The sequence below is a fragment of the Cyrtonyx montezumae genome, unplaced genomic scaffold (assembly GCF_038088225.1).
Source record: "Cyrtonyx montezumae isolate F1298 unplaced genomic scaffold, pur_monq_1.0 scaffold_36, whole genome shotgun sequence".
Classification (NCBI taxonomy): Eukaryota; Metazoa; Chordata; class Aves; order Galliformes; family Odontophoridae; genus Cyrtonyx; species Cyrtonyx montezumae.
Genome location: NW_027072041.1, coordinates 674,527 through 695,092, shown reverse-complemented (window position 1 = coordinate 695,092; position 20,566 = coordinate 674,527). Strand labels below are relative to the sequence as shown.

At 44.2% G+C, this 20,566-nt stretch overlaps 1 protein-coding gene across 2 annotated transcripts; it reads left to right on the top strand.

Annotated features, from left to right (window-relative positions):
- Positions 1-277: 277 nt before the first annotated feature.
- TBC1D2 (TBC1 domain family member 2) lies at positions 278-19,589 on the top strand. 2 transcript variants are annotated; one of them, XM_065745623.1, is made up of 14 exons: positions 278-556; positions 2,127-2,635; positions 3,290-3,422; positions 4,312-4,453; positions 6,477-6,598; positions 7,204-7,379; positions 8,215-8,601; positions 9,408-9,518; positions 11,647-11,831; positions 13,405-13,875; positions 15,525-15,645; positions 17,522-17,707; positions 18,210-18,331; positions 19,037-19,589. In XM_065745623.1, the coding sequence occupies exons 2-14, from the start codon at positions 2,225-2,227 to the stop codon at positions 19,236-19,238; spliced, it is 2,769 nt and encodes a 922-aa protein (XP_065601695.1). In that variant the 5' UTR covers positions 278-556; positions 2,127-2,224; the 3' UTR covers positions 19,239-19,589. The 2 variants fall into 2 exon arrangements, with proteins under 2 accessions (XP_065601695.1, XP_065601694.1); XM_065745622.1 differs by having other exon boundaries at positions 278-560.
- Positions 19,590-20,566: the final 977 nt, after the last annotated feature.

Here is a 20,566-nt window from a genome sequence, read left to right as displayed (position 1 = left end):
GAGCTCCACCTTCTGTGCTGATTTACTTGTTTCTGCTCGCTCAGCCGCTCCGCGCCCTGCCGGGCAGGAAGCGCGGGGCGGTGGCAGCTCGCGGCCTCGGGACGCGCCCTTCGGCGCTTTCCGCCCCCCCCCTCCCCGCGCTGTCCCGTGCCTGCCCCCGCTCCCGGGCGGCACTTTGGGTCCCCTTCCCGCCCCCCTTCCCCCCACCCTCCCGCGCCAGGCTGTGCAGCCTGGTGCCTGGCACTGCTGTGCCCCGGCAGGGATGCAGCTGGGCTGGGCGGCTCTGGGGGGGCGGGGGGAGCTGCGTGATGTGCCTGCAGCTCCAGAAACGGCTGTGCTGGGCTCATCCTGATCTTCCCCTTTCGTCGGTGAGTCAGTGCCAGAGCCGCGTTCAGCTGAGCGACTCTTTTAGGCAGTGGCTGGGCAGGGGGAGGCTTGAAGCACAGGCTCCTGTGATTGTCGGATCTGTTCTGGAGGCTGTAGTTCCCTGGCTTGGGGTGCCTGCAGTTCTACAACAGCAGACTGTGGCTCCCAGGGGCATCTCCAGTTCCTGCAAGTAGGTGAGACTTTTCTCTAGAGTGCTTGGAAACGCAGATCTGACTTCTAACGAGGGTCTTGAACCAGCGTGGTGGACCCATGGAGCATTAGTGTGGACAGAGGTAGAAGTGTGTTGGCGTCCTTGGACTTTGTACAGGAAGTCCTTATGCTGGTGTGGAAGCTTCTTCCTCATACTGGTTGCCTTGCACCAGGCAAAATCAGCATGGCAGTTAAGCTTCTGAGGTGGCATCTGCTTATTTCTGGAATTTTTGTTTTCAGCAGTAGGAGTGTGGATAAAAGAAGTTCAAGAAAACAAAAAACAAACAAACATTATCTGTATCTTTCTGAAAAGTAAATGAGTGAATAGGAGTAAGCAAGCAGCATTAAAATGATGGAGCTTGAACAGCACTGATGCCTGTAAGCATATATCAGTAGGAAGGATATTGTTCCTAAAAGCATGAGCTTGGCCAGTGTCTCTCTGTACTCCCTTGTGTTATCCCCATTGACCTGTTGTCAGCGGTTTTGAGGCTGCAGTTGGATTTCCACTAACTCAACCCTACAAGAATTTATTTACTTATGTATTTGTTTCTGAAACTGCAGTGTCTGAACTGGAGCCTCTGGCAGACTTTTCATTATTTGAGTTTTAGAATAGGCTTTTACTTAAGAAAAAATAATAAACCCTACCAAATTATTAATAGGTGTTATTCAGGGATGTTGTTATTTTTATTTTTGCTAGGACAGTTGGCCATTGTTTGCAGCTGTGAGCAAAAAGTCTTTCTTCCTAATTGGCCCAGAAATGTGGTAGGTTTGCCATCCTAGCATGAATTCAGAATTAATGTGGATGTGAGCCCTAGTAGTCAGGTACAGCTTTGAAATTGGCCCCTTTTCTGAGGGGAGGACAGGAATAATAATCTACCAGAATCCCTTCCAGCCTTACTTTTCTGTTTTTCTTCAACACATTGCATTCCTCTCAGAAACCCAGATGGGTGCATTAGGCAATGGAATAACTAGGTCTATTTAGTAGGAATCACAGAATCCTTTTCTCTGTTGCATAATCCATCATATGAGGCCTGCTGGATAAGACCAGGTATGCAGGCTTTGTAACAGCAGTCTTCACCTGACATAAGTGAAGTATAAGGATGAGTTTTTCTTCAGGTACATTGGTTTAAAATATTAACTGAGCATACAGTCGTAAGCTTACCTGAAAGTGGTTGACCTGAATATGCATCCCTTCAGAGCTTGTTACCTTGGTTTTTTGCAGCTAATACTTAATACTCTTGTCTGTGACTTCAAATGCCCTGTTTGTTGTTACTGACTTGAAAGGCTCACAGGATATACTTATTCTTTACACCTGAAAGATTGTAGCACTGTTTCTTTGCTGCTAGTAGAGACTGTTTAGTAATTGTAGACAGAAAACTGAGATGTTGAGGTCTTTAGAGCCCAAGAAGGGAAGGAGTGATAACCAGTGATAAAAGTATAAAATAGACACTGGGGACCTCTGCTGGGTAATTTGAACGCTGGGAAATTTTTTTGGTTGTTTTTGTCATGTATGAGACCTAAGCATATTCCTCATTTTTTGTCTTCTGTAGGTTGCACAATAATGTTGATATAGTTGGTATCTGCTGTACCTCATTCACCTGGAGATTTTCCTGTTTCAATTTGATTCTGAGTGTATTTCCTGAAAGAGATGAAGAAAGGACCAGGAAGTGGTTCTTCTTCTGTTTCTGGAGTTCCAGACAAGAAAACAGAGCCGAACTCAGATGACAGTAGTAGCAATGGAGCCTCAACAAAAGAGAAAGATGTGCTTCCCTCTCCTGGAGAAGTGGAAAATACACAGCTGAAAACCAACAGAGAAACACACAGAAAAAAACTCTGTGGCTATCTGAATAAGCTAGGCATCAGGGGTCCAATCAAGACTTGGAAGTCTCGATGGTTCTTTTATGATGAAAATAAATGTCACTTACTGTACTACAGGACTGCACAAGACATTAACCCTTTGGGGTCTATTGATCTCTCCAGTGCCAGCTTTGACTGCAAAGTGGAAAATGATGAAGGGGTTTTTGAGATCAGAACACCAAACAGAGTTTTTACTTTAAAGGTAAGAGGGAGCACCTTCACTTAAGGGCTGTTACAAAACATTTCTCTTTAGGACAGATACGTCTCTGCTAATGCACCTCAGCTTGAGTTTTGTATTAATCCTCTCAGCCTGGACTGTTAACTTGTAGATCTAAGTTTCTTGCACAGTTTTTGCAAAACTGGGCTTCCATTACTGAGATGGCTTTTCTTGAACAGAATACGAGTAAAAGACGAACCCAGTGCTGAACCTGAAGTAATTTAAGAGCCCTGTGCCCATGCATAACTTACTGAATAGAAATGAATTTCTGTGTATGAAATGGTTCCTGAAGTAGGAAGCTGAGTTAGATTCTTATCTCTCTGAATGTCTCTATTAAGAGAACTCTGTTCATGATTTTCACTTGAAGTAATCTTGACATTTCTGCTTAAATCTTTGAGCACAGTAAACCAGGAACAGTTAAAATTTGGTCAGCTGTCTACTGAGGTTCTCTTGCTAAGGCCGTGCAGAAGATTTACATTGTCTTTGCAAATTAAGACTTGAGGCTGGAGAATGTAGCATAAGTATGACTCATGTGGATTTTATTTTTGCTAATATGGGCAGAGCAGTGGTTGTCGGCCCTACAGATTATGTTTTATGTTGATAAGATTGCCTGCTTCTTCTTGTTTTCTGTTATTTTAGGCAATCAGCAAACAGGCAATGATGTACTGGCTGCAGCAGCTACAAATGAGACGTTGGGAATTTTACAGTGCTCAGAGCAGATTTCCCGTGGGCAACTCCCAGCTTGTAAATGAACCTCTAGTTGGCAGAACAAGTAAGTGTCATGTATGTTGGCTCTTCATTTGCTTTCAGCCTCCCGGTGCTCCTCATCTCTAAGTGGGTGGATGCATTGCCTAGCTATTGAAAAGCATGTACCAACTACCAAGGCCTAGATTGATATTTGGAGGTCATGGCTTCACAGGAAATGAACATGAATACACCATCTCCTGATCCAGCACAGCATGCGTTAGTCAGTATTCAGGTGTCTTATGGTTGTGAATCCTCTCTTGGTTTTCCTCACGCACATGAAGCCTGCATATTTGGTGATATCCCTTTCCCCTGTGAAATCTGTAGTAAATGAGTCTTGTAGTGGTGGTGGAATAAAGATGCATGTTCCTAGAAGTTTTGAGTATGGTGGCCAGTGGAGCAGTGGAGAGTAGAGGCAGAGCATTCATACATTTAGCTATGACTGGATACTCTAGATGTTTTATTTAAAACAACCAACCTGCTCCCTGCTAAATGTCTGCCTTTCAATACCTTGTCATTTCACTATGATAAGCAGCAGTATTACAACAAAACTACTTGTGAACTGTTACCTACACATTAAAAAGCACTGTGACTGGGGTAGGGAACAGCAGTAACTCTGTTCTTTATTTGTTTAGGGGGTCAAATTTTGATTTCTTAATGTTAGTCTTTCTCACGTACAAGTGCTTGAAGTCATTTGGTAGTCCCTGAGCAGGTAATTTATTTCTACATGGAACCTTCTGTAATTTGATCTTATATAAGGGAAACCTGCTCTGCTGCTTTTGTTCCTAACGTGTTGTACACAGAATGCCTACATGTAAGAAAATGTTGTGGTTCTTAAGTTACGTTAGAGGAGTCAAAGTCTAATGAAAGACTGTCTTGGATACTTGCCTTTCGTGTTCTGTTTTGTTTCTACGCAGATGTTGTCGACAATGAGGGCTTTCTGCCTCCTGTCAAAACACCAACAGAAGTGGTGGGTTTACAGGCAGCCTCTTTGCCTGCACCCCAAACAGCTACCACTTTGCAGAACATCTCCCTCAAGCACCCTTGGACAGAGATACAGTAAGTGTATGAGGAGAGTTGCAGTGCAGTTCACATGCTTGCCTGCCCATTTCTGCGTTACTCGCTTATTCTATGTTATATGAATTGAGACACTTTTTTTAGGTATATAAACCATGAAGCAGTTTTATGAAGAAACAAACTTTCTATTGGAACTCCTTTGGTATTCCCTTGTTGTAAAGCATTTCGCAAAACCTAGCTGTCTTGCAAGAGATCCTAAAGACAGACTTAGAGCATGATTAAGCTTTCCTAGGTGCAGCTGGTGATTTGCTTACCTTCTGTGGTGCATCTGAACATTGCTTTTGGAATGACTCTTGGGCAGGTTGAACTGTACTCTGTAGGTTAGTAACAAAAGCCCTTTCCAGTGGCTTGAAAGGACCTGAAATACTTTGCAGAGCAGGTACTTCAAGCACAAGGCATTAGAACCCGTAATAAGGCCCTGACATCACACAGCTTGCTGTCCCTTGGCTAGGTTTCAGGCATGTGAATAGTCCCCCAGCCTGTACTGATTTCATGTTTGTGATGGCAGGTTGTGGGTTTACACTTTACAAACCTTGAGCAGTTACTGTTGCTCAAAGACAGTCTGCACTAGAGTGTCCTTAAGCATATCCTCATCACTTATTTACACATATAGCCATCAGCATGCAGTGGTCACAGGTGCAGTAGGTAGCCTGGCACTTGCCAAACATTTTTGATGGGGAGGTTGGCTGTAGTTTTGTACCACTACTGCTCTGGGTATAGTCTGATACTGGTAGGAAGAGAGACCACCTATGGTACCAAACAGTAGCAATCTCAAGTTTGCAAGGTAGACATTCTTTCCTCTGTACTTTGAGTAAAAATACTGTAATCACAACTCCTACCCAGCCTTGTTTTTGCTAGCTTGAGTAATAATTGCTTCTTTTCATCATCAGATGGATTTTTTACCTTGGTTCTATGAACATTTCTGCAGGCTCTGTTGTGTAGTGTCTGATTTCAGCTAAGTTCATCAGATACATGAGTTGTTCTGGTTTCATGGGGAAAACAGCGTAGCATGAGATAAAGAAAGGCAGGAAAACTGCATCAGATGAATGCCCACTGCAGCCTACAGGGAATGGAGGTCTGCTGATCTCTTCTGCCAATACATTTCCTGAGGTCAGAAATTTCTGCTCTCTTGCTCTAGAGCCTCACAGTAGAAAGGCAAAAAGAATAGTTATCTAAGTCCCATCTTCTTTAACAGTAAAGAAGTAGCTAATATGAAGTCTTTTGTAAGTGTTAGAACAAGGGGCTTATTTTCTTTCAGCTGATGGGAAGGGAGAAGGCTTGCATAGAAATGGGCAGTTTTTTCACTTTCTTGTGTAGGTTTTACAAAAAATAGTGCCTTTTTACTGAGTCTTCATAATCCTTTCAGTTTCCTCATCTTTCAGTTCTCCTGGCAGTGTCTGAAAGCAGCAGTGTCAAGTCTGTGATGGACTCCTTCTAGATCTGATTGCAGTTTTATTCTAGAATCTCTTTACTGTATCAAAGCTTATCAAATTAATTGTGGAAAGGTTATTAAATGTGGTTCAGAAGCTGTGATTGTTGTTGCAGTTTTGGCAGTGCTGTAGAGAGCTAAGCTTTTGTTTCTATCCAAGGGCTTCTGCAATGAACTGAGCAAAGGGAGGAAGAGGAGAGAGAGAGAAGGAAGGAAGGAATGGCTGTTTGATCTGTTGTTGCCTTCTGTCCGGGCCTTATGTAAAGAGCTGTAGATTCCTTGGAAAATCACTTTTTCTCAAATTCAATTGGCTATACTGGTAGCAATTTTGTGGCATCTTCCTAATACAAAGTTTCAAATTTACTCCCCTTATATCCACCAGTGCCGTGAATGGTTCATTATTTATTTATTTATCTTTAATCAAATGGTGAAGGCAGGTTCTAAGAGGAGGGATGAAATGTGAGGAAGCAAGATAAACAAGGAAAAGTGTGTCACTGGGTAATTTGAATATACACTGGCTGCAGTGTTCATGACTACTTCTATTCACTAGTCTGTTTTGATCTCTTCTTGTTCCAGAAACACTGTCTACAATATCTGCGGCTCCAAGCAACTCTGGGGGAATGATGGGAATGTGTTCAACTTCAGTAAATTCCAGGAGCACCCTGAACAAGAGGTAGAAGTGGAAGCACAGAGTACAGGTGCCTGTTACCGAGACGTGTAGGGGTATGATATTATTTACCAGAGTCAGACTTAGTAGGAAAGTGAAGGATAGAGTGGCAAACAGTTCTGAGACATGGAAGGTTGACCAGGTTGTCTCACTTCTTCCTGAACATTGCTGGCACAAGAAAGACCCATTTTACTCTTCTTTAGGCTGTGTCTGTATTTTACCTGTAGAATCTTTTCCAGAGGCAAAAATATAATCCATATTGCTAGCCCATCCTATTTCTTTGAGCTGTAAGTTAAACTGCTGCACAGTCTCATTCTCCTTAACCCTTTCTTCCCAAATGTAGGGTGGAGCTGCTGAGTTCAGCTTGCACTTTCCACAAATGCTAACTTCCATTTGCTGCAAGCAAGACAGGTAGGGTGAAAGGAGGGTTTACAGGCACCATGTAACATCACAATTTATGTATTCTGGAGGCACTTGTGGTTCTGATCCCTGCTATTTGTGAATCCCAGCAGGTTAATGTTTTTTTCCTGTGTGTCAGTCTTCTAGTTGGAGCTGTTGTGAATTCCCTCATAGCAAGATGTAGCAGTCCACTGCAAGAAACTCAGTTCCGTGTAAATTAACTGTATTTCCTTTTAGTGAAGGAGACCCCAGAGGATGGGGGGACAGAGCCTAGATTGAACTTGTTTAGGAAAGCCAAGTGGATGAACAGTAGCTTGGCAGAAGAGCTGCCCCGAGAGAGGAACTCAGTGGATAAATTGAGCGTCCTACAGCAACAGATGCTGACGCTTACAGAAGAGGTCAAGTCACAGAAGGTGAGTGTGGTGGAGAATCTGCTGCTTCTAAGGGCAGGACCCCTAAAGTGGTCACAGGGACTCCCTTGATCTTGGTGTTAGGCTGAGCAGGCACTCTGCTGAAGTTCCTGGTTTCAGCCTTGTGTACATAACCTGACGGTCCCTGTCACAAGGGAAACATGGATGTCTGTCAGCCATTGCTAGGAAACACATCTAGCAGACATGTTGGAAAAGAGGTTAAAAAAATTCAGGTGTGTTCTGCAGTTGTCATGCTGCTGTATGTTGCTTAACAGGTATATGAAGTACAGTCCTGGATAGATAGGTATTGTAATACTGGAAGGAGCTGCAAGGCTGAGTTGTGTCATGCTTTTTTTGAACAGCGGTCCACCATTAAGATGTGATGGGACTGCAGAAGCCCAGTGCATGAGTCACTGGACGGGCTTTCTCTCCTGAGTGATGCCGTTCTCCAAAAGCCTGGAGCAGTGCCAGGCCCCCCGAGTAGTGCTGGTATATCTTCCAGCAAAAGACCCAAGAGAGCCAGGTCCCATGTTGGGTAATTAAGTTCCACCCTTGATTTGCTTCCTTAAATGTCTGAGACAGCAAAGCATGAATCAGCAGCACAGTGCTTGGGCAAACTTTCATACCTTCATTTGGCTTGGAGTAAGGGAGGACTTTTGCAGTGGGAAAGCTGAAATGAATACAGCAATTTCTATTCAGTTTTCCTTTGGAGAGGAGTCAGTATTGAGATGCTGAGGTTCTTTAGCTGTTCGCTTGTTACAAGGCAGGTCTGTAGCATCTGTTAATGCCAGTGCCCTGAGCTGCACTGTGATGTCATGAGTTTGCTTTCTCTTTCCAGGAACTGGTTAAGCTTCTCCACAAAGCCCTGGAGGCAGCCCAGCAGGAGAAGCGAGTATCTAGCATGTATCTTACTGCAGCAGAAGATAAGGACAGGCTGGAGTTAGTGCGCCACAAAGTGAGACAAATTGCAGATCTCACCAGTCGACTGGAAGCTCTTGAGCAGGAAAAGAAGGAACTTGAGCAGATACTTGCTCTGAGAGACAGCCATATCCAGGAACTCAAAGATCATGTGCAGCTTCTGATGGAGAAGAACCATGCCAAACAGCAAGTCATCGTGGCCTTGACAGAACAGCGGGCCCGAGAACTCTCTGATTCCCTGCAAGAAGCAAACAGTATTGCTGCAGAGACCTTGTATAAACAACAGGAGGAGATTGCACACCTGAAGGTGTGTGGAGGTGGCACAGTTTATTTGGGAGCTCCCATTCCTCTATCCTCTGGTTCAGTGGGAGGTTGTTTCTAGTGGAAAGTACAGAATGTGTTTCTATTTCTGTGTGTATTAGAGATAGGGAGGGAGGGCCCCACCTGGTACTGATAGGGTTCTCAAAAGCTCAGCTTCAGCCTGGAAGAGAAAACACTGTTTTGCTCTACTTCCCGACAACACTGAGTGCCTGCCTCTTTGTTCAATCTCCTGTTTCGCTTAACTGCAGTCTAAACTGCTGTTTTACTGGCCTTGTTGGTGTGTGTTTCCCTCTTACAAACAGTTTCCCAACACATCACAGTTCTTTCAAATCCAGCCAATTTACTGTTATCATATGCACTGCTGTAATAAACTGTTAGCATGGAGTGGAGAATTGCCAAAGGAGCCACTTTGTTGTAGGGAGTGTTTTTTTTTCCTGCCAGCTATGGGGCTGAAACTGCATCTGTTTCTTAAAAAATAGGAAAAAAAACCAAAAAACATCTTTTTTAGCTGTTTTCTTAGCTTTCTTTCATCCAACTGTCTCTACATTTTATAAGTGCATACGTTTTCTAAATCCAGCTAGCTTTTTCCAAGTATCTTCTCTTTTCATGACACTTCTATTTAATACTATGCCTTTATTTTCTTTGTAGACAGTATTTGTCCTGGAAAGTCCTGTCTTGTCTCGAGAACATGATGCTTTTTGAGATATTTTCTTGTCCTTAACTCGTTCCATGCTGGAAGTCTGTCTGGGGACCCTCAAAAACTTTCTTAGTGTCTGTTTTGTTTTGTGGCAGGATGATATTGATGCATACAAAACCCAGAACCAATTTCTCAACTCGGAGATCCACCAGGTTACTCGACTCTGGACAAGAGTTACTGAGAATGAAAAAGCCCTTCTGATGAAGGTGAGGCAAAATAATTCCTTTTCCCTGGAGACAGCTTTTGCTAAGTTCTTTCCAAAGAGGGTACTCAGATTTTTATACGAAACACACCAGGAAGAAGTTTTCTTCCTATTTTTTTTAATTATTATTTTTAGTTTAACATTTACTTGCTTTGCATTGTTCTCAGATTATATATGATTGTTTTGTTTCCTCCAGTTAAAGCAAAATGCTTATGAAGTTCAGTCTTATGAATCACAGAATCATTAACATTGGAAAAGACTTCTAGGGTCATCTAGTCCAACCATCCACCTACCACCAGTATTGCCCACTAAACCTTGTCCCTTCTAAATGTTTTTTGAACACCTCCAGGGATGGTGACTAAACCACCTCCCTGGGCAGCCTGTTCCAGCGCCTCACCACTCTTTTGAAAAGTTTTCCCTAATATCCAGCCTGAACCTCCTCTGGTGCAGCATGAGACCATTCCCTCTTGTCCTATTACCGTTACCCGGCATAAGGGGCTGACCCCCGCCCCCCCCCCCCCCCAACAACCTCCTTCAGGGAGTTATAGAGAGTGATAAGGTTTCCCCGAGCCTTTTCGCCTTTTCTTCTCAGACTAAACAATCCCAGCTCCCTCAGCCGCTCCTCGTAAGACTTGTGCTCCAGGTCTCTCACAGCCTTGTCTTTCTCTGGACACGCTCCAGGGCCTCAATGTCCTTCTATAGATTCAGCTATATGTTTGGATACAAATAAAGAAATTTCTATGCTTAGAGAATGAGAAAAGTTTCTTGAGACTTGGCAGGCTAAGTCATGGCTTCATCTAGTTTTGATTTCTGCACAAGGCCTGTTGCTGTCAGATAGAAATTCTCTCAGATCCTGAAGCTAGTTCTGAGTTAATTTCTTCTTTTCAGGCTCTGGTTTTATTTCTTGTGTTGTAAATGTGCATATTTTATATATATATATATATATATATATATATATATATATATAAAATATATATTTTATATATATATATATTTTATATATATATATAATATAGTTATTCTCAGACTTGTCTTTCTGGTCCTAAACCACTGGTCTAGGCTGGCATTTGTTCTCTAGTTTTTTCCTGGGTTTTCCTTACTAGGTTTTGAGGAATGTTTCCATAGCCCTGTATTCTGGAACAGGGCAAACAGCTGTTTCTAAGCTGTTACTGTCATTCTTTTTTGCTTCTCAGTCTCTTGAAACCCTGTCCACCTCAACTTACTGCCCTTCTCTGATCATGCAACTGCTGTCACCTTCAGAATGGAAATAATCAGACTGACATGCTCTACTTAAGGCAAAATGCTGATTAAAGTGGTAATGTGACAGTGTCCTGTGTCCTATTCTTTCTGTGATTTCTGGTTGTGTTGTTCTGCTCAGTGGGACACAGCAATGGTATCTTCATTGTGCTTCCTGTGAAACACTGACTGGGTGAATCTTGTCACCTGTATGGCCTCAGTTGTGAATTGTGGAGTGGTTCTTTTTCTTTCTCTCTCTCTCTCTCTCCCCCCCTCCCCCTTTTTTCATCTCTCTCTCCCCCCCTCCCCCTTTTCTTTGTGCATGCCCTGGAGTGTGTTAGTTTTGCTCTGTTTGAACTCAATTGAGCTTCCCGTGCTTGAGAAATGTTGTGTAATAGTACAATAGTACTGAGATACATACAGGAGCATGTTCACTTTGTGATATTGCTGTGTATCCTGAAGTTGTTGGGGTTCCAACTCAGTCCCTTGAGTGGTGTATATTTTCAGGATACAGCTCAGTCTGCATTAGAGAACTTGTCTAAGCAGCAGGGAAAAACCCTGAGGAGAACTCAGATGCAGTGGTGGCTCTGAGGTGAGCTGCCTGGGATATGTCCACCCACTAATGCAGTGCAGTAGATAAGCAGGTGTTGCTGTATTAAGTTTCTCATTCAAAAAACAACTTCTGTTGTGCGCTCACTTCTGAAATTTATGTTTGCTTATTGACAGTCGTGGTTCATTCACATCTGAACTTCACATGGCTGTAGAAAACTGTTGGATGTGTTTTCTGGGGTCTTGCCATTCAGGAGCCTTTATTGTGGGCCGGGATAGTAGAGTGCAGTGGCAATACAGCAAGAACTGTCAATGAGCTAACTCATTCCTTCTTGTTTTCCCATCAGTGTGCCTACCTGCAAGCCCAAAACTGCCAGATGGAGAGCAAATACCTGACAGTCTTGCGGAAGCTGCAGGAGACTGTCTGTGGCCTCCCCAGCTCCCATGCTGAGTTGGTGAGGAACCTCATCCAGGAAGCACTCCAGTGGGATGTGAAGGAAGAAGCAGAAGATCTGAACCTTAATCCTGTGAGGTAACATACTTGGGGATATTCATACCTTTGCAGGAGTCTGTCAGTGGAGGGGAATCAGCAGGCAAGAAAGATCTGAGACAGGTCTATAGCAGAGAATTGGAGACATGACCTTACAAGGAGAGGTAGAGGAAACATGGTAATGTGAAAACCACGCACTGCTGATAGTAGCATATCACTGCAGGAAGGGTTGTTAAAAATGAAATAAGCCCTATCACTAGTCCCATGGGAGAAGAGGCTGATTCCCACCGCGCTACAGCTTCTTTCCAGGTGGCTGTAGAGAGTGATAAGACCTCCTGTGAGCCTCCTCTACTCCAGACTAAACAATCCCTGCACTCTCAACTGTTCCCCTTAAGTTCCAGTCCTATCACCAGCTTTGTTTTGCTTCTTTGGAGACACTCTGGTGCCTCAGTGGCTTTTCTTGTAGCAAGGGGCCTAAACACAGTACCTGAGGTGCAGCCTCACCAGAGCCGAGTACAGAGATGCAGGAGAGGTCCCCTGGAAAGCAGAGAATATTTATTCCATTGAATTTTCTAGATGTAGTCATACAAAACCATGACTGCCCTGTTTCTAACTCTGTCGGTCTTGCGGTAACAAGTGGGATTAGACTGCGGACCTCCAGAGTGCTCTGCTACCAGTGCTGCTGAGGACCTTGCATTTGTGTTTATGCTCTTCTACACAGTTACTGCCCTAGATTCATAGCAGATTCTATTACAACTGGTTGATCAGACTCAGATTCTCCAGGTAGCCCAGGTTTGATCTCTCTGGTGATTCACTTGAGCAGTGCTATGAATGTGGGTGTATGGCTCTTGCCCTGCCTTGCGACGAGCAAGTATTACAGTAGAGGTGAGCTGTAATCCCTTTACCTCCTCATGTTAGCAGAGATTAATACTGTATTAATTGGAAATTTCTAACATATACCTATTATATTTATTAAAGATAAAACAAGCATGAACGTGGACTGACTTGTTTCTTGTGCAACCTATGAAAATACATAGACTTGATGATTCCCAGTGATCCCTTCCAGCCCGTATGATTCTGTGAGACATTTGATAAATAGCCTGGTCTGTGGACTGAGGATACGCAAACCCTCAACAAGCACTACTATCATTGCTCCTGGAGTTTTCTGACTAGAAAGAGATTTGCATTGTGCATGGGAGACACCTGAAGGGACTGTTACCCTCTGTTCTTTGTTCTGATGCTTCAAAGCTTTTGTAGTCCCTTCCTGCAGAACTATCCCTGTGCTAGGACATGGCAGGGAGGGAATATACAAGTTGAGCAAAATGCTATCTTGTGAGTAGGAGAACAGATGGGGTAAGAGAAAAGGTCTGCTGTGGTCAGACTGCAGGTCAGAGCAGAGCTGCACTTGAGTTCGTGTGTCTGTCTATGCCATTGATGCAGGCTACCATTTGTCTTGATGATTCTTTGACAACAGACGTGACAGGCTTATGCACATGGCTGCCAGAGAAGCAGAGAAGTACCTGTGCTCTGGCATGGGTGACAGGAGTATGGCAGTGTCCCTTGACACGGGGACCAGAACTGGCCTTTGAATTAACCTCTACCTTGTGCTTTCCAGTGAGTATGATGAGTATGGCTTTATGACTGTACCTGACTATGAAATTGAGGACTGGAAACTTCTGGCCAAAATTCAAGCCCTGGAGATGAAATCCAACAATCTGCGGAGTCAGGAAGTAGTGGAGAAGCCCCTTCGTGACAGGTGGAATAGCATTGGAGAACTGAGTCCCTCTGCAGAGCTGAAAAGCCTTATTCGAAGTGGCATTCCTGTGGAGCATCGGCAGTGGGTGTGGAAGTGGATTATCAGCCGGCACTGCAGCTACCTGCCTGACCACTACCAGCGGCTGTTAGGGCACAGCAAGAACACTGAGCACCCTGCCTGTCGGCAGATTGAGCTTGACCTGCCCCGGACACTGACCAACAACAAACATTTTTCATCTCCCACTTCCCAGCTTATCCCCAAGCTCCGAAGGGTGCTTCTGGCATTCTCCTGGCACAATCCTGCCATTGGTTACTGCCAGGGACTGAACAGGTGAGGAACCAGGTGTGCTGCTTCTTCATGGGATAGCACTGAGACAGTGTAGACGCTTTCTCCAGGCTGTGATTCGAACAGTCTCAGGCTCCTGTCTCTCTCTAGATCTGTACTAGCTCTAGGAATTTTTCTGCAGCATTCTGCATGTGGTGTCTTTTTTCCACCCAGTGTTATTGCAGTGTTGTAGCAAGCAACAGAATGCACTTTTGTCTTTTCTGTAAGATACAAAATAGGAAGGAAAAGCTATAGGAGGTGGAGTGATACAGTCTCAGATTAATGTCATGAGAGATAGACTGAGTCTGTGAGTCATAATGTGCTCAGGAGAACACCCTACTGATTGCTTTCATCTGGTTGGAGGAAATGATAGGAAGTGTTAGGAGTTGGGGCAGATGATGCATGAAGAGAAGGTGAGGAAATTGATCTTGTATCTGATGAAGAATTACAGAATCAAACTTTGAGTTGAAAAGGACCCTTAAAGGTCATCCAGTCCATCTCCCCTGCAATGAACATGGACACCTACAGCTAGATCAGGGTGCCCATAGTCCTGTCCAGCCTGATCCTGAATGTCTCCAGGGACAGGGCATCCACCAGTTCTCTGGGCAACCTGTGCCAGTGCCTCACTACCCTTATTGTAAAAAAACTCTCCTTACTTATATCCAATCTAAGTGTCTTCTCTTTTAGTGAGAAACCATCTCCTCTTGTCATGTCACAGCAGCTCCTGATAAAGAGTCTGTCCCCTTTCTTTCATTTAGCCTTTGGATGCTGGAAGGCCACCACCAGATCTCTTGGAAATTTCTCCCCTCCAGGCTGAACAGCAGCAGCTGTATCAGTCTGTGAGGCTCAGGGAATCTAAAAGCTTCTTTCAATTCCTGAATTTTGGCTACAGAAAAGCTAAAAACAGACTTAGAAGTGGGTAACCTATGAAAAGAGGCACCATCACTAGCTGCAAGAAGGGAGTTTCTGGTCATGGATTTTCACGTGAGGAAAATCTGTGTAAGCTATTCCTATTGCTCTTTGGATGGCTTTCAGAAAGATGTTTTCCATTCTAGAAATCCCTTGATATTAGATGTTACAGAATCATAAAATTGATCAGATTGAGAGGGACCTTTAAAGATTATCTAGTTCCAGCCTGCCCTGCCTCCCTGGTACACCTTCCACTAGATCACACTGCTGAAAGCCTGATCCAGCCTCTGTATGCTTTTCCAGCCTTGAACTCTTCCCATCCTGATAAAGATAGATAAGTCAGAGCTAAAGGGAGTAAGGGTGGATGGATGGGAGAATGAAGTGAGCCACATCACATAATATGAAATGTCTCTGAGTGAGTTGTTTCCCACAGTGAAATAGCCATTATCAGCTCACTTTGCTAAAAGCAAGTATCTCTGCAGAACATTCTGTTAGGTTGGGAGCCTGGTTTTGATGCAGAAGCTCTGTTTTTCATGCTTCCTGTTTGCTGACAGAGGCACACAGGAAAGGAAAGCATAGACCCTGGGTTCCTTAGGAAACCTGCAGAACAGGTTATTCTCTGACCAGCTGTGCTCCCTCACAGAGCTAGAGACAGGCCAGTAAGAATGTTGGATTCTCCTGTTCCTGTGTTGAACTGTCTCTCATCCTACAGTGTGGTATTGCCTTACTTTGTCTTTTTGTCACAGATTGGCAGCTGTTGCCCTGCTGGTCCTGAAAGATGAAGAAAGTGCTTTCTGGTGTCTAGTCCATATTGTGGAAAACTTGATGCCAGCAGACTACTATAGTGACACCCTGATAACATCACAGGTGGGCTGGGCACTCTCACTTCTGCTTGTACTCTGATGTGATGATTTACAGTAAAGATTTCAAAACAAGTGGTCAGCTTGCAGTGCGTGTGACTTCTGACAGTTGACATCAGTTCATAGTTCTTTTCCATTACTGTTACAAAGTTGTTTAAGAAATGGGGCACCACTCTTGAATAATCACTTAGATGTCAGGTTAGTCATGGGAGAGGTGCCCACTGAACGTGCAGTTATTTATTGTAAGGAGGACCCAGTAAAAATGAAGTGGCTAACTCTGACATAGAACCAAATATGAATAAAGTGCCTTTCTAGAGCTGATGTTACTTTGGAAACTGCTCTCCATCTTTGAAGTGCCCTGTGCAGATGGAGGAATTTTTATACTCATTGTGCTTCAGTTTATAAATAAATGCAGTTTAATTTTGGCTTTGGAGCTCCCTGCAGATCAGAACACTCTGTGGCCATTTTATATAAAATGTTTTACCCTCCTGTTTGAAGTCCACAGGTTTCAAAGTTTAAGACATGTTATTTAGTATCAGGTGTAAGTTGTCCCTCCAGATGGACACAGAACCAAGATACATTCAGTGTAGTTGAATGGTGTGACAGTAGCACTCACACCCAGCAGCACCCAGTCTGCTGTGCCTGCCCATGACCTTGGTGTCTTTGTTGTGCATGATCATCTCACAGAGAAAAGGGTTACTGTTGTGGGCGCACAGTATAGGCTATAAGCATCAGTAGCAGAGGGTGACTGATTGTGATGCTGTTGTTTGTCTGGTGTTTACTGGGACAGGGCCATGATGTTTCCCAGTCTGTGGGAAAAGGGCAGTCCACGGAGACTTGGGAAGCAGCCAAATTATTGTGCAGACAGCAAAATGTCTATGGTGTAGTGGTCTGGAGCTGGTAGTGTTGACAGTGAAATTTGACAGACTGCAGTCATTACTTGTCAAGTAATGGGGGGGAACTGGGGGAAAAAAAAAGACAGGTGGCTCTCCTATGTTTGCTGAGAAATGACCATCGGTGAGCCTTTTTTGGAAAGACTTCCTGGCCTCTGAAAATCTAGTTCAAGATGTAAATAAAGAGTTAGGTCTAGGGTCTTTTTGAGCTGGCTTGATAAAGTGAAAGTTGGCTGAGAATGTTAAGGTTTAGTTCTTGCGGACTTGAAAGACCAAAGTGTATCACTTTGACTGGTTTGTACTGGAGGGCCAAAGGTGAGTAGGCTGACAGAACTGGTATGGTAATATGATATGGTGTAGGGAAAGACCTAACCCTGGTCTTGCTCTGTACACTTCCTCTCACAAAACCACAGTTTCCTTGAGATGAAGCCTTTGTAAACTTGATTAAAGGATCTCACCAGCTGCATTTTGTGTCTAGGTTCATGCAGCTACAAGCAAAGCACAGACAGCACTGAAGTGAAGTAAGAAGATTAGCTCTTTCTTGTGAAGACAGAGAGGGGTCTTACGTATTTAGTCTGTTAGGTCATATGCAGTCATTCAGTCCTGGGCATGCTTTTAGTCCCTGTCATTCTGCTGGTTGCTGATGACATCACAGAAAATATAAAAGTAATGTGGAAAGACGTTTCAGTGTTTTCTCTTGTGACTTTATGGTTGAGAACTCTTCTCACTCTTCTGTGTGAGAAGAGCACATTTCTGCACATCTCAGCCCTGCTTCAGCTCCATGCTTTTCACTTGGTACCACACAGAAGTTTACTGCTCAGTAATTCAGAAGAGGCTGAGAGTCAGTGAGATGCTGTGCTCTACCTGGGATGTATTTAGGCTAGAAGGCAGCACCAGTGGCATTCATAGCCCACTGTTCTGCTGCACTGTTCCTCTCCTTCATCTCTAGGGTTGCTGATTAATTTTTTTTTTCTTTTTGGTCAAGTTTAGGTAGATCAGAGAGTCTTCAAAGACTTCCTAGCAGAGAAGCTGCCTCGCCTCATGGCTCATTTTGACCAGTATCAGATTGATGTCTCACTTATCACCTTCAACTGGTTTCTGGTGGCCTTTGTGGACAGCTTGGTCAGTGACATCCTCCTGCGAGTGTGGGATGCCTTCTTGTATGAAGGAACTAAGGTGAAACCCTTAATCTTGGCCTTCCTTCCATTTGCACCACATTTGACATGACAACACACAGCCCTTCTGTCAAACAGTTCTATGAAAAGTCATGGTGTTCTCTGCTCTACAACCCAGACACAGCTGAATGTGGACAGATACAGGGATCAGAAGATGGGCAGAGATTTAATATTCCTGCAAATAATTATGAGTCTTGCACTGTCCCTCTGCATAGGGACAACTGGAAAACCCTTGTGAGATTAGTTTTAGGGTACTTTTGGAGGCTCTGGTATGCTCTAGAGTTGTAAGTTAGCTTATGGAGGGTTGTTCTCTTGGGTTTGTTCTTTTGGGTTTAGCTGTGTGCTTCTTTAGGCCCATCCTAATGCAGCCTACAGAGTACAGGAGGAGCCCAGCAACCACATGTACTGTAGTGTATATCCCTTATCCCACATTTTAAGCCAAGAGAGCCTGATCCCTCAACTACCTAAGACTTTGCCAACTGAATTGCCTTTCAACCTTTCAGGTGATTTTCCGCTATGCTCTTGCAATTTTTAAATACAACGAGGAGGAAATCCTAAGGATTCATGACAGTGTGGAGATCTACCAGTACCTACGTTTTTTCACAAGGATGATCATGGATGGAAGGTAGGATGGACTGCAGGGTGTTGTCAATCTCCTATCTTAGGTCTATACTTGTTCAGCTGTTACACCAACCTAAAAAGAGATGTGACTAGCCTATTAACAGAGATGTATACATTAGTAGGTCAATGGGACATAGACCTAAGTGCCTCTTTTCTGACTTTACCTGCGTGGTATTACTTTAAGGCCTGTTTGGCTTGTACAAAGTCATGCTACAACAGGCCTGGTCAGAAAATCTGGGCCAGCCCTCTTCTTTCAGCAGCTGGAACTTGGAAGTCCTACTTGCTGGGCTTCTTACAGCTGAAGTGATGAGGGTATTTGGGAACACAGACAAGTTCTTGAGAAGAACAGTTGTATAATCAGAAGAGCCAAGCATAGAGACTGTTGCTCCTCCAAGGAAGATGAGTCATCAGAGTTGGTTTTGGGTAGCCCATCTCCTCACTGTGTGCTGCATACCTTAAAAGTGTACTTTAAAAGGTTCCCTTGGATTGCTTGTGTAAGAAGCAATTGCATGTGATTCCTTTATGACTCTGCTGCTTGGTGACTGTTGAGTGCAGAGAGCTGAAATACTCTCTGCAGCATCCTAGGGTAGTATATGACAAGCTGCACCAGGGAGGGTTGGTCTGAGAAATCCCACTCTCCTAAAACACTTGGGTATCTGCTACCATTTCAACCAGTAAATGGGTTCACCAGGCCTCTTTCCCATTGTAGGAAGCTGATGAACATTGCCTTCAATGATTTAAACCCCTTCCCCATGAAACTGCTGAAGAACCGGAGGAGAATTCACAGGGAAGAGCTGAAGACAGAGCTCTGTGAGCTGGAACAGATCAAAGCAGCCTATGTAAAAGGGAGAGCAGAGCGGGGGTCTCGGGACTTGGAGGAAATCATTAGTGAAGAGGAGGAAGAGACATAGCAAAGATGGAGCTCATTACTCTTTCACCTTGTGGAAGATCTCCAGTAACAATTTTCTGCATGTGACAGAGATAGAGAACAGATTTTTGTGAGGAGTTCATCTTCCTCTGGAAGCAAGGCTGTAGATGTAGGACCATATGGGGATTTAGCCAGGCTTTGTGATCGATTGGAATTTTAGCCATCCCATCCACCCTGTGCTGTGCAACTGAGGGATGCAGCTAAAGTTCTACTGGACAAAATGTTTGTGGTACTATGATGTGATGCAAATGGTCCAACCAGGCAGGGCTTTTCTTGAAGAGACTTGAAAGAGATTTTTTGGTGCGTGTAAACTCACAAAAATAAAAATATAAACCAAGAGCATTTCCTCACTGGTACCTAATAAACTTCTTAACTGGTTAGGTGGGGAACCTAATCAGTTCCCCATGGTGCCTTCAGTGTCTTACTTGCCAGAAGAGCATACACTTAAGTCTGCAGCTGCTGAGTCACACTGCTCCCTCCAGGTTGGGTCTGAAGAAGACCTGGAAGCTGGAGGATATCTTGCTATGGGGCTCGGGCTGGGACAAGTGAAATGAGATGTGGGAAGGTGGAGCTGTCTCTCCAATTTAAGTAGCTTTCTGTAGGAGTCCATAGGGGTACAAGGTGTGTCTCTTGCCTGAAAATGCTGTGAACTACTCTTTGTTTAGCTTTGAGCAGAGCTGGCTGTTTGGCCAGACCCTTGATGGCACAGAGTTTGCACCAGAGAGGAGGTGTGATCTTGGTATGAAGCCAGCTGGCTATGGGCGTGGTGTGGCAGCTTGATCTGCTGGGGACAGCTGAGTCTTTTGATTCACAGGCATCCATCTATCTGCCACCTCCTGAAAATCCATGACTATGTCCTTTCTTGATTTCTGTGAGGTTTTGAAGGGAATCCATCTTTTCTCTTTGCTGAGCCCAAGTTTCCAGTGTGGATGGTGCTTTGACCCATGGGATATGGCACTGTAGGGTTGGAACCATTTGGACTAGATCACACAAAAAAAATTTACTATTTCCTATATTAGCTGCTGGCTTCCATGAATCTAGTGCACAGAAGTGCCTTTCCTGCCTCTAGTGAATGGGATCTGAAAACATTCTTTTCTGCCTTGGGCCTGCAGGTCAGTCCTCCATTAGACACAGAGTGAATCAAGTGCTTCAGATAAATGCAGCCTTTTTTTGCTACCGTGATCCTGCTGCCCTGCTTTCCTGCTGAGTGGTGCTTCATTCCAGGTGTGCCTGCAGTGCAGGCACTCACAGCGTGCGGCAGGCCCTGCTGTAAGGGAAGACATCTGCTCTACATTTTTAGACCGAGCCCAC

Bases quoted from the DNA above. Each gene is read 5' to 3' on its own strand.
- TBC1D2 (XM_065745623.1), top strand. From the start codon at position 2,225: ATGAAGAAAGGACCAGGAAGTGGTTCTTCTTCTGTTTCTGGAGTTCCA. The intron at 15,646-17,521 runs GTGGGCTGGGCA...GGTCAAGTTTAG, and splicing joins ACACCCTGATAACATCACAG to GTAGATCAGAGAGTCTTCAA. The intron at 18,332-19,036 runs GTAGGATGGACT...TTCCCATTGTAG, and splicing joins AGGATGATCATGGATGGAAG to GAAGCTGATGAACATTGCCT.